This window comes from Oncorhynchus tshawytscha, linkage group LG31 (assembly GCF_018296145.1).
Source record: "Oncorhynchus tshawytscha isolate Ot180627B linkage group LG31, Otsh_v2.0, whole genome shotgun sequence".
Taxonomy (NCBI): Eukaryota; Metazoa; Chordata; class Actinopteri; order Salmoniformes; family Salmonidae; genus Oncorhynchus; species Oncorhynchus tshawytscha.
Genome location: NC_056459.1, coordinates 10,963,841 through 10,977,001, shown reverse-complemented (window position 1 = coordinate 10,977,001; position 13,161 = coordinate 10,963,841). Strand labels below are relative to the sequence as shown.

The 13,161-nt window shown below is 46.5% G+C and overlaps 1 protein-coding gene across 1 annotated transcript in view; it reads right to left on the bottom strand.

Moving 5' to 3' along the window:
• Positions 1-591: 591 nt before the first annotated feature.
• Positions 592-13,161, bottom strand: part of LOC112229718 (zinc finger protein 516-like) — a 47,047-nt gene continuing 34,477 nt past the window's right edge. Inside the window, exon 5 of the mRNA XM_024395705.2 lies at positions 592-1,794. Within this exon, the coding sequence (XP_024251473.1) occupies positions 1,639-1,794 (156 nt within the window). The 3' untranslated portion in view covers positions 592-1,638. The remainder of the gene's footprint in view (positions 1,795-13,161) is intronic.

Below are 13,161 nucleotides of genomic sequence, written 5' to 3'. Positions count from 1 at the left end.
GGGTTGTGTTCATTAGGGCACACAAAGATTTTTTTTGCAATGGTACACATTTCTTATTGAATAAGTATAAGTAGTCCCTTTCTGTTTGAGCCTGTTTCCTTCTGTTTGGGTCCTAATGAACATGTCCCAGAGGTCAACTATAGGCACTTAAATGTTGAGAGAGAGGAGTTTGGATTGAAGTCAGTGGCTATATTTGATATAATTTAATAGGAGTCTGGTGAGATGAAATACTAACATTTAATATGCTGTAGTCTTTGTATATGGCTCCCCTCACTTGGACAACTATAGCCATGTGGTAAAACCAGCTAACAACATGCCACCTGTCATTTAATCACAATTATGTTGTAGATGCAAACATAAATGGTTCTGATATGCTGATATGAGTATGGCTTCGGTAATATGTTTAAGAGTGGTGTATAGGTGAGTTGGTACTTTAGCAACAAAACCGACACGTGCACAACAATGAGGCAAAACAGACAGGGTTGGCTTAGATTGTTGATTTAAACTTTATTTATTCGCCAATGTTTATTGAAAATATAAATAAAGCTGCACAATGAGCACTTGTTGTCTCTCAAATACATCGTTACAGTTGTTGGTTAGCTAGCTAGTTAGCAACTTTTAGCCATATTAGCATAGACGTGACATCTGTCAAAACACCTCAAAACCATACGTGGTGCCAAGAACAAGATCCAATGCAGAACGAGCCACTTACGATTCACCACATGGCAGGTTCTTGTCATTACTGTCTGGCTATCAAGAAACGATGACAACACACAGCCCCCCCCCCTCCCTTTAAAGCACACGTATTGGTTTTATGATGTTGTCAGCTAACCCTTCTTTGTGTCATAGTATATGATCTGAGTAGACTAAGAGCTACAGTAAGCAGACACCACTAAGGAGGAGACAGCCTGAAAAGTGTTCTCCTCACACGGTGTGGTGTCGGCCGACACTGGGCTCTTTATCAGGAGAGTAATAGTGCAGCACTGCTAACCAGGAGACCTCAGGCTGTTTGTTTTCCTCTAACAAGGTGAGTCTTTGCTTTTTCTTTCCCTCCTCTCTTCTTCCCTCTATTTCTTTCTCCTGGAAAAGTTGGAGAAGCTGACCGATGACAAGGGGGTCAAAATTGATGCCACTGCTCTGGCGTAACGCATCACAGCATAGAAAATGGTCAGGCACACAATTATGTTTTAACGTTTGACAGTGTTTCTGTTTTTTGTCTCCCGTTTTGAGCCTAATGAACACAGCCCAGTAGATATTTTTTTCAGAAGTGCCAACTATTTTGACGGGATTGATGGTTCGACATCACAAAGGTCGTAGGAGCTGAAATGTCTTATAACGTTAGATCACTATTCTGTCAAACGTTTTCCATTGCATGCACCAATGAACGCGACCCAGGTGCGCATGTGAGTCTACCTTGATGTCAGTCGCGTCCCACGAACCCACTTCAGTTTCCTATCGTAGGATGTCAAACAGCGGTCAGCGACAGTGAGGGAGGGGGAGGAGGAGTGCTCTAACGAGGGGTCAGGAGGGTAAGAGGGCTTTCAGGGGTCCTCTAATCACCCTGTCCCCGTCAATCGGTTGCCAATACCAATCGCCGCCGATGGCCATCCTTCACCCCAGCTGGGCAATAGTAATGGCTCACTCGTTAGCAGTGCGATCACCGAGTGCTTGAGCCGGAGAGACGGCGTCGCAGTGAGATCCATCACTTCGGGCCCAGAGGTAGCGCTGCAACTGCCGCCGTTGTGCCCCGTAATGGCTGCCACTCCGATTGTCACCCAGGTGTGACAAGATCCCCTGACAGAGAACAGAGAACAGGGCAATGCAGTCAGTAGAAGGGATGGAAAGAGAGGAAGAAAGGGAGGAAGGAAGAGAATCGAGGGAAGGGTGAGGTCTGGGGTGCAAGAAAATACTATGCACAGAAGAAGAAAAGAACAGTGGGGTGGAGAACAGGAGATAATGAGAGGAAAAGAAGGAGGGGCGATGATAGAGGGCGGATGAGGGAGGGCGGATGAGGGAGGGAGGAGGAGTGAAGGTGTTAAAGAAGCGACGGGAGCAGCTCAAGAATTTCAGGCACGGCGCCCCGGTGGCACTGGGTAATGAGGCAGCACAGCAGAATATACCCAGACCGCCGTTTGATAAAGGCGAGCTGACACCGGAGCGTGGATAGGTGCTTTTGTGATGCAGACACATGTCCATCCATCACTTCTCTGCACTCCTGAGGGGGAGGTACGTGTGTGTGTGTGTGTGTGTGTGTGTGTGTGTGTGTGTGTGTGTGTGTGTGTGTGTGTGTGTGTGTGTGTGTGTGTGTGTGTGTGTGTGTGTGTGTGTGTGTGTGTGTGTGTGTGTGTGTGTGTGCGTGCGTGAGAGAGAGAGAGAGAGAGGGAGGGATAGAGTGTCTAGGGACTGAAATGGTCCAAGAATGGCCACAAACAGCTTGTGGCACACTGGACATTACAGGGAAAACAAATGTGATACATTTTCTGAAAGGGGTTTCAAATGAGACATTACACCCAGGGCGGGCAAAGACATCAGTGGCAACACTTCACTTAAATGGTAAGTCATAAAGCCTTCACAACTGTGACATGAATCATTCATGACCGGTCTTCTCCATGAATGTAAAACAAGCCAAGATACAAAGTACCCACAATTATTTTCCTTTTTACTGTCCATCTAACTAAATTGCAGTGGTTACATTGCAAAATATATTTGACATTCATGATGCATATGTAATATCTCCATTGAATTACTATGTTTCTACAAACAACTACACAGCATAATGATGGGACCCTTGGAGAGAACAAAAAAAAGATATAAAGAAACAACCGAATGGAATCAAACCAGACTCGAACCCACAGGCATGCAGCACCAAGACCTGGGTCACGTTCAGTATGGCACAACATAGAAAAACGTATTATAACATGTTCAACAGAAAATTAAACAAACAAATCAACAGCAAAAAAATGCTGGAAGGTGAGGCCACAATCAGGGTTTGGGTCCATTTTAGTTTCACTCTGAAACATCTTGAGTTGAGGTGGAACTGATCTCTGCCTTGCCTCAAGATCAGGGTGTATCTAATGCTCTCTAAAGCATGCATGAACTGACTGGTTGTGGAATAGAGGTACTGTATGTTACATCCTTGTTGAGGTAACTGGTGTTTCTAGTAGTGTGTCTGCACATTGTGTGTGAAATAGTGTGAAATGTGTTGTGAATTCTCCGTCTCTAAAATTAGTAAGCCAAACACACACACACACACACACACACACACACACAACGAAGCTGAGCTTTCCAGGAAAATAAGAGGAGACTTTTACGCCCTGAAATTGGATGCTATACTAACTGTACACAGCCATAAAGCCAGAACACAATTCCACCCATCAGCAGCAACAAACAAAGGCCCACTTTGTTCCATTGTTCTCCACATATCGTTTCTCGTCTTCCACAGTTGTTTGTTGAACAATACGTACGCAGTTCTGTTCACACAAAGAAGACACATCAATGATCTGTTGACGTTAGCTTCCATTTGCAACTCAATGCCACCTGTTTCTATTTCAAAAGGCAACCGATACATAACACGAAACGGAATTCACTGAATTCGTTTTCAATTTGATTTCTATGCAGGGTGACTTACAAAATGCTGATGGTGAAACAACTGCATATCACTTTCATCGCGCATAAATCCTTCAAGTGTCAACTTTCGCCACACTATTATAGAATAGTCTTGTATTGCTGCTGCGGTTTGGTTCTTGGCCACGGGGGAACAAACTGCTTACACGCTTGATAACATGGGGGACCCTGCCTTGAGTAGAAGCAACACACACACCCCCCCCCCCTGAAAAAAGTCTGCTGACTTGATTTTCACACCCCTTGTTGTCTTACTTCCCATATATTCTCATCAACGTGTTGTTGGTTCAGCATCTGTTATTGTCAAGATGGCCACCTGTCTCCGTTGCTCTCCTGAGATGAGAGACAGGACAGTTTACACATGCCAGAGCATAAACAGACATAATGTACAGTGAAGCTATATAGCTTCTATGTTTTTATTTTTATTTTACCAGGTAAATTGACTGAGAACGCATTCTCATTTATAGCAACGATCAAACCTAGACTCACTCCAATTTGCATACCACCACGACAGATCCATAGATGATGCAATCTCTATTGCAATCCACATTGCCCTTTCCCACCTAGACAAAAGGAACACCTATGTGAGAATGCTATTCGTTGACTACAGCTCAGCGTTCAACAACATAGTGCCCACAAAGCTCATCACTAAGCTCAGGACCCTGGGACTAAACACCTCCCTCTGCAACTGGATCCTGGGCTTCCTGGCGGACCCCCCAGGTGGTAAGGGTAGGGAACATCCGCCACGCTGATCCTCAACACAGGGGCCCCTCAGGAGTGCATGCTCAGTCCTCTCCAGTACTCCCTGTTCAGTCATGAATGCATGGCCAGGCACGACTCCAACACCATCATCAAGTTTGCCGATGACACAACAGTGGTAGGCCTGATCACCGACAATGATGAGACAGCCTACAGTGAGGGGGAAAAGTATTTGATCCCCTGCTGATTTTGTATGTTTGCCCACTGACAAAGAAATGATCAGTCTATAATTTTAATGGTAGGTTTATTTGAACAGTGAGAAACAGAATAACAACAAAATAATCCAGAAAAACGCATGTCAAAAATGTTAGAAATTGATTTGCATTTTAATGAGGGAAATAAGTATTTGACCCCCTTTCAATCAGAAAGATTTCTGGCTGCCAGCTATCTTTTATTCAGGTAACGAGCTGAGATTAGGAGCACACTCTTAAAGGGAGATGATTGTGGACTACAGGAAAAGGAGGACCGAGCACACCCACATTCTCATCGACTGGGTTGTAGTGGAACAGGTTGAGAGCTTCAAGTTCCTTGGTGTCCACATCACCAACAAACTATCATGGTCCAAACACACTACGACAGTTGTGAAGAGTGCACGACAAAGCCTATTCCCCCTCAGGAGACTAAAAATATTTGTCATGGGTCCTCAGATCCTCAAAAGGTTCTACAGCTGCACCATCGAGAGCATCCTGACTGGTTGCATCACTGCTTGGTATGGCAACTGCTCGGACTACGATCGCAAGGCACTACAGAGGGTAGTGGGTACGGCCCAGTACATCACTGGGGCCATGCTTCCTGCCATCCAGGACCTCCATAACAGGCAGTGTCAGAGGAAGGCCCTAAAAATTAGAAAAAAAGACTCCAGCCATCCTAGTCATAGACTGTTCTCTCTGCTACTGCATGGCAAGCAGCAAAAGGCTTCTTAACAGCTTCTACCCCCAAGCCATGCTGAACAGCTAATCAAAGGGCTACCCAGACCCCTCTTTTACGCTGCTGCTACTCTCTGTTTATAATCTATGCATAGTACTTTAACTCTACCTACCTGTACATATTACCTCATTTACCTCAATTAACCGGTGCCACCACACATTGACTCTGGCACGGTACCCCTTGTATATAGCCTCGCTTGTAATATTACTGCAGCTGTTTAATTATTTGTTACTATTATTTTCTATTTTCCACTTATCAATTTTTTACTCAACACTTATTTTTTAAAAAATCTTAACTTCTTAAGCATTGTTGGTTAAGGGCTTGTAAATATGCATTTCACTGTAAGGTCTACCGTGCAGGGCATTGAATACTGTTGTATTCGGCGCATGTGACAAATAACATTTCATTTGATTTGATTTGAGAGGAGGGGAGATGAATGAGCCAATTGGAAGCTGGGGATGATTAGGTGGCAATGACGGTATGAGCGCCAGGTATGTCCATATTAGGCCAGCCTCAGACTGTGAGGCAGCCTGCCACGTTCTCGGAGTCTGTCCTAATTTGGAAACTGTGTTCAGCGACTAAACTACGCTATCCTTTTTCTCGTCACAAAACATGATGTACTACAGGTCGTTTTTCCCACTCAAATGTGGATTCACATTGGAAACGCCCTTACCAATTGTGGCAGATGGCAGGGGGAGTTTATGGGAGTGGTTATTGAGGGGAAATATCTGACAGCCTGTTGGATCCATCCCCGGGATTTGTATGGAGTTCCTGCCCCAACGAGGCAAGGCTGTGGTTCGTTAAGCCAGGGAGTGCTTGGGGATAAAGGAGGAAGCAGCCTGCACAAAGGGCAGAGTAAGAGAGAACCAATAGCATTATGAAGAGTGGGAGAAGAGAGAATACTATCTGTGAGATTACCCATCGTGACCTGGACTGTCGGACAACCCGCCTTGTGTACTGGACCGGATTGGCTGAGGACCCAAGTGTGAGGATTACCCCTGGAAATTGGAACGGACAAAGAGAACGGCTTGTGGACTGTGAGGTGATTGGTGAATTCCCCCTTCCTTCCCAGTGTACCAAAACCCCTAATAAACTTCCCATTTGCATTCTATTTGTGCTACTAGTGCAAGATTTGTTATTGAACTTGGTGATGTGGAAACCCCACACCCTTGAGCCTGCTACATATGGTGTAGAATGCGGGCAACCCAAACCAAGCTCGATAACTAAACAGACACAGAGCACAATGGAAGCAGTGGAAAGACAGCTGGTGGAGGCTAACATAGCACAGCAGGCTATGCATCGGGAGCTGCTGGATTAACAGCATCAGCAGACCGCTCTCCCGCGAGCTGAACTCAGCCAGCTGACAGCCGCGCAGGCCGGCATAGCGGCAGGCGCAGCAGTCTCTCGTCCTAAACCCAGTAGGTTTCTACTGAAGCTGGCAGAGTCTGACGACATCGAGGCTTACCTACAAGCCTTCGAAAGGACGGCGGCTAGACCTATCAGGACCTGACGGTTGACCAGGCGATGCAGTACAAGGTTTTGAAAAAGGAAATCCTGCGCCGGCTGGTCAAGCAGCAGGAGGACAACTACCTACAGGAGGGACTGCTGCAGGAGGTGCAGGCCACAGTCTTCCAGGAGAGGGAGGCCAAGGATGCACTGAGAGGGTAGGTGTCCCTCAATCAGCAGAGATCTGCAGAGCTCCAGCATAGCCTGGAAGAGCAGAATGTTGCTATGAGGGAGGATCTTGCCAGGCAGAAGGAGGAAAAGCAGGAGACCCTTAGAGAGCTGAAGGACCAGCTTGTCCAGCAGCAGAAGGACAGCTAGCTACAGAAGGTCTTGCAGGAGGCCCAGGCTGTAGCCCTCCAGGAGGAGGCGGTAGACGCTCTGAGAGGGGAGGTGATCCTCAATCAGCAGAGAGCTGCAGAGCTACAGCAGAGCCTGGAGGCTGCTCTGAGGGAACTGAGGGAGCAGGAGAGAGAGGAGCAGAGATGAGGCCACACTGAAGATGGAGGCCCTCCAAGCAGCAGACGACCTGCAGCTCAGGATTCTGACAGAGAAGGCAACCATCCGCCTTACAGGAGCAGCTAGCTAAGAGGGAGCAGGAGATCTCCCTTCAGAAGAAGGCACTGCAGGAGGCCTAACGGGAAAAAGAGTCAGTGGAAGCGATTCGTGACTGGCCCTGTCCCCTCACCAAGAAGCAGGTGAAGTGGACCGAGGAGTCAGAGAAAGCCTTCCAGGACCTAAAGTGAGCACCGTGTTCTGTACCCATGCTGGTGACACCAGACTTCTCCAAACCACTGGTGGTTCAGACCAATGCGTCCAAAACAGGGGTGGGTGCCGTTCTATCACAGCTCCAAGAAGGTGAGGAACACCCAGTCATGTACATTAGCCGGAAGCTGTTGCCGCAGGAACAAATATATTCCACGGTGGAGAAAGAATGCCTAGCGATCAAGTGGGCTCTAGAAACGCTGAAGTATTACTTATTGGGACTGCAAGTCACCCTCGTAACAGGCCATGAACCATTGGTTTTACTATTGCAACAACACATCATCAGTAGGGTAAAACTAACCTGTCTCACGACGGTCTGTTATATCTGGAGTACTTCTCCTGTCCTATTCGGTGTCCTGTGTGAATCTAAGTGTGCGTTCTCTAATTCTCTCCTTCTCTCTTTCTTTCTCTCTCTCGGAGGACCTGAGCCCTAGGACCTGAGCTCCAGGACTACCTGACATGATGACTCCTTGCTGTCCCCAGTCCACCTGGCCATGCTGCTGTTCCAGTTTCAACTGACCTGAGCCCTAGGACCATGCCCCAGGACTACCTGACATGATGACTCCTTGCTGTCCCCAGTCCACCTGGCCATGCTGCTGCTCCAGTTTCAACTTCCACCTGACTGTGCTGCTGCTCCAGTTTCAACTGTTCTGCCTTATTATTATTCGACCATGCTGGTCATTTATGAACATTTGAACATCTTGGCCATGTTCTGTTATAATCTCCACCCGGCACAGCCAGAAGAGGACTGGCCACCCCACATAGCCTGGTTCCTCTCTAGGTTTCTTCCTAGGTTTTGGCCTTTCTAGGGAGTTTTTCCTAGCCACCGTGCTTCTACACCTGCATTGCTTGCTGTTTGGGGTTTTAGGCTGGGTTTCTGTACAGCACTTTGAGATATCAGCTGATGTACGAAGGGCTATATAAATAAATTTGATTTGATTTGATTTGATTTGGTTTGGATGTCATGGAATAAGGACAGTCACGCCCGGGTCACCCACTGGTTCCTATCCTTACAGCCCTTTGCTTTCTCTGTTGTCAGAATATCAGGTGCAGCCCATAGAAATGCCAATGCCCTCTCCAGGAAGTATGCTCTAGGGAGCTGGGGGGGCCAGACAGCAGAGGAGTAGAAGGGAGTGTTTATTGAGGGGATATATCTGGCAGTCCATTGGCTCCACCCCCCGGGCCTTATATGGACTTCCTGCCCCAATAAGGCAAGGCTGTGGTTTGTTAAGCCAGGGAGTGTTTGGGGATAAAGGAGGAAGCAGCCTGCACAAAGGGGCAGAGTAGGAGAGGACCAATAGCATTATGAAGAGTGGGAGAAGAGAGAATACTATCTGTATGATTACCCATTGTGACCTGGACTGTCGGTCTACCTGAATTGTGTACCGGACCGGATTGGCTGAGGACCCGAGTGTGAGGATTATCCCTGGAAAACAGAATGGACAAAGAGAATGGCTTGTGGACAGTGAGGTGATTGGTGAATTCCCTCTTCTTCCCCAGTGTACCAAAAAAAACCATAGACTTCCCATTTGCATTCTATTTGTGCTACTGGTGCAAGTTTTGGTGATGTGGAAACCCCACACCCTTGAGCCTGCTACACAATTAAACAATTCAAAGGCTCTGGTTGAAAATAAAATGGCACGTTAATAGCAAAAATGTAAAAAGACCCTGCACGGTAGATTCACAAGGCTGTTGGTCGTCATCAGCTGGAATGTGAGCAGCTGTATTTTGGAGACACACTGCTCACGCCGACTGGAGAAAGGTCTAGAAAATGTGACCTAAACATTGCCCACTCTAACTCTCCTGGATAGGCCACTATCACAACATTCCATTTCAGCGGTCAAAACCTAAACAAGATGAAATATGTCCCCTTATGACTTGCAAAATGGAACATAAGGACTCGAGCCAGGGTGCCGACAGGCCCAAACGAAGTACTGCACTCAATGCAGCAGGTGAAGCGATATAACATTGACATCTCTGTTCTCAGTGAGACCAGGCTGCTGGGTCGCTCAGGGAGGAAGGAGGGGCTACACCTTCTTTTGGAAGGGATACCACCCAGAAGGACAACGTCTGCAGGATATGGGCATTGCCATGAAGAACTGCCTCCTGTCAAATCTCACAGAAACACCAACTGGCATTAGCGAAAGGCTAATGTCACTCCGCATTCCCCTCGTTGAAAAGCAGCATGCCACTCTCCTCAGTGCTTATGCACCAACTCGACCATCAGAAGATGATGCAAAAGACCGGCAATTAGCGAGGGCTACACCTTTACAGGATTCTGGACGAGGCCCTCCACAGAGTACCCAAATATGTACTCAACGCAAGAGTGGGGAGAGATTGTGAGATGGAGTGGAGTGATAGGACAGCACGGCGTTGGTCATGCCAATACAAAACCTCCTGGATGCACCCACGATCATTACGCTAGCCACGTGAAGAGCGGAGTGCTGGACAGATCATCGGATTATGTTCACCAAGCTCAGAATGAAGGTTCGCCCAGCCATCCACCTCAAGAAGTCCACAAAAAAAAAGCCAGCACTCTGCTCGACTTCAGGAAACAGAGGCAGGTAACAACCTACGTCGCTCTCTATAAGAAAAACTAGAAAACATTGAGACTCTCCTGAATGCAGACTTGTGCGACTGATGACAAATTGTCATTCCTAACATCCTTCTATGAGTCAGCAGCCCACTCCATTGGCTACAACAGAAAGAAACACCAGGACTGGTTCAATGAAAACTCAACAAGCCTACTTCTGAGGCCCTCAAAAAGCAATGACAAGTGTAGCGGAAGGGGGCACAGAAGTGCTCTACGATATCTACAAAATGAGTGGTGGATCTCCAAAGCATAAGAAATCCATTCTTTTTCAGACAGATACAGTGCCTTGCGAAAGTATTCGGCCCCCTTGAACTTTGCGACCTTTTGCCACATTTCAGGCTTCAAACATAAAGATATAAAACTGTCTTTTTTTGTGAAGAATCAACAACAAGTGGGACACAATCATGAAGTGGAACGACATTTATTGGATATTTCAAACTTTTTTAACAAATCAAAAACTGAAAAATTGGGCGTGCAAAATTATTCAGCCCCTTTACTTTCAGTGCAGCAAACTCTCTCCAGAAGTTCAGTGAGGATCTCTGAATGATCCAATGTTGACCTAAATGACTAATGATGATAAATACAATCCACCTGTGTGTAATCAAGTCTCCGTATAAATGCACCTGCACTGTGATAGTCTCAGAGGTCCGTTAAAAGCGCAGAGAGAATCATGAAGAACAAGGAACACACCAGGCAGGTCCGAGATACTGTTGTGAAGAAGTTTAAAGCCGGATTTGGATACAAAAAGATTTCCCAAGCTTTAAACATCCCAAGGAGCACTGTGCAAGCGATAATATTGAAATGGAAGGAGTATCAGACCACTGCAAATCTACCAAGACCTGGCCGTCCCTCTAAACTTTCAGCTCATACAAGGAGAAGACTGATCAGAGATGCAGCCAAGAGGCCCATGATCACTCTGGATGAACTGCAGAGATCTACAGCTGAGGTGGGAGACTCTGTCCATAGGACAACAATCAGTCGTATATTGCACAAATCTGGCCTTTATGGAAGAGTCGCAAGAAGAAAGCCATTTCTTAAAGATATCCATAAAAAGTGTCGTTTAAAGTTTGCCACAAGCCACCTGGGAGACACACCAAACATGTGGAAGAAGGTGCTCTGGTCAGATGAAACCAAAATTGAACTTTTTGGCAACAATGCAAAACGTTATGTTTGGCGTAAAAGCAACACAGCTCATCACCCTGAACACACCATCCCCACTGTCAAACATGGTGGTGGCAGCATCATGGTTTGGGCCTGCTTTTCTTCAGCAGGGACAGGGAAGATGGTTAAAATTGATGGGAAGATGGATGGAGCCAAATACAGGACCATTCTGGAAGAAAACCTGATGGAGTCTGCAAAAGACCTGAGACTGGGACGGAGATTTGTCTTCCAACAAGACAATGATCCAAACCATAAAGCAAAATCTACAATGGAATAGTTCAAAAATAAACATATCCAGGTGTTAGAATGGCCAAGTCAAAGTCCAGACCTGAATCCAATCGAGAATCTGTGGAAAGAACTGAAAACTGCTGTTCACAAATGCTCTCCATCCAACCTCACTGAGCTCGAGCTGTTTTGCAAGGAGGAATGGGAAAAAATTTCAGTCTCTCGATGTGCAAAACTGATAGAGACATACCCCAAGCGACTTACAGCTGTAATCGCAGCAAAAGGTGGCGCTACAAAGTATTAACTTAAGGGGGCTGAATAATTTTGCACGCCCAATTTTTCAGTTTTTGATTTGTTAAAAAAGTTTGAAATATCCAATAAATGTCATTCCACTTCATGATTGTGTCCCACTTGTTGTTGATTCTTCACAAAAAAATACAGTTTTATATCTTTATGTTTGAAGCCTGAAATGTGGCAAAAGGTCGCAAAGTTCAAGGGGGGCAAACACTTTCGCAAGGCACTGTATGACATGCACAACTGTTATGATGCACTGAAGATTACCCATGCATGGCCCAAGGAGTTGCTCTCTCTCTCTCTCTCTCTCTCTCTCTCTCTCTCTCTCTCTCTTCAGAAGTACAGATTGGTCCACTCTCAAACTAAGATATTACAGAGGTGGAAAACACTTTGAAGCCCTCTTAAACCAGCCGACCCAGGTGACTACTCAGTGCTGGAGGAGCTCACAACCCTGCCCACCATCCAGAACCTTAATCGGCCACCCAGGTCTGCGCTGCCATCAGGTCACTGAAGAACAACCAAACTCCTGGACCTGACTCCATCCCTGCTGAGTTCAAAGGTGTTTTTCTGTTCATCATCTTAGATATGTGGTCTAGAGAGCATCCCCCATCAATGGAGGGATGCAATCATTGTCACCACATTCAACAACAAGGGAGACAAATCCATCTGCGGCAACACCAGGGGCATACCCCTCCTTGCAGTTGCTGGCAACGTCTGCAGACTCGTCGTCACCATCACTGAAGACCTGATACCGGAGTCCTAGTGCGGCTTAAGAAAGCACAGAGGCACGGTGGACATGATCTTCAGTGCACGCCAAATGCAGAAAAAAATGCTGTGAACAGAAACAACACCTGTTCATGGCCTTTGTGGACCTCTCCAAAGCCATCAACATTGTGCACCGACATTGTGCAAGGTTATCCTGCAGTAGGGCTGCCCAGGGAAATTTGTGAACATCCTGCCTCAGTTTCATGAGGGGATGGTGCCAGAGTAACAATTGTTGGTCAGGAATCTGAACTCTTTGGAGTTGGCACTGGTGTGAGGCAAGGGTGTGAGGCAAGGGTGTGTGCTTGGTCCAGGATGGAGTCAGGTGCAGAAGTTTGGTTGTGTCTCTACACTCATTTTATGGATGTGAAACAGAGACCGTAAAGGTGCATTAAAGCTGGGACCGGGAGACGGAAAAACAGCTTCTGTCTACAGGCCATCAGACTGTTAAATAGTCACAACTAAGCATTTCACTGCACTTGCGATAACATCTGCAAAATATGTGTACGTGACCAATACAATTTGAACATGGACGGTCTACAGCTGACACA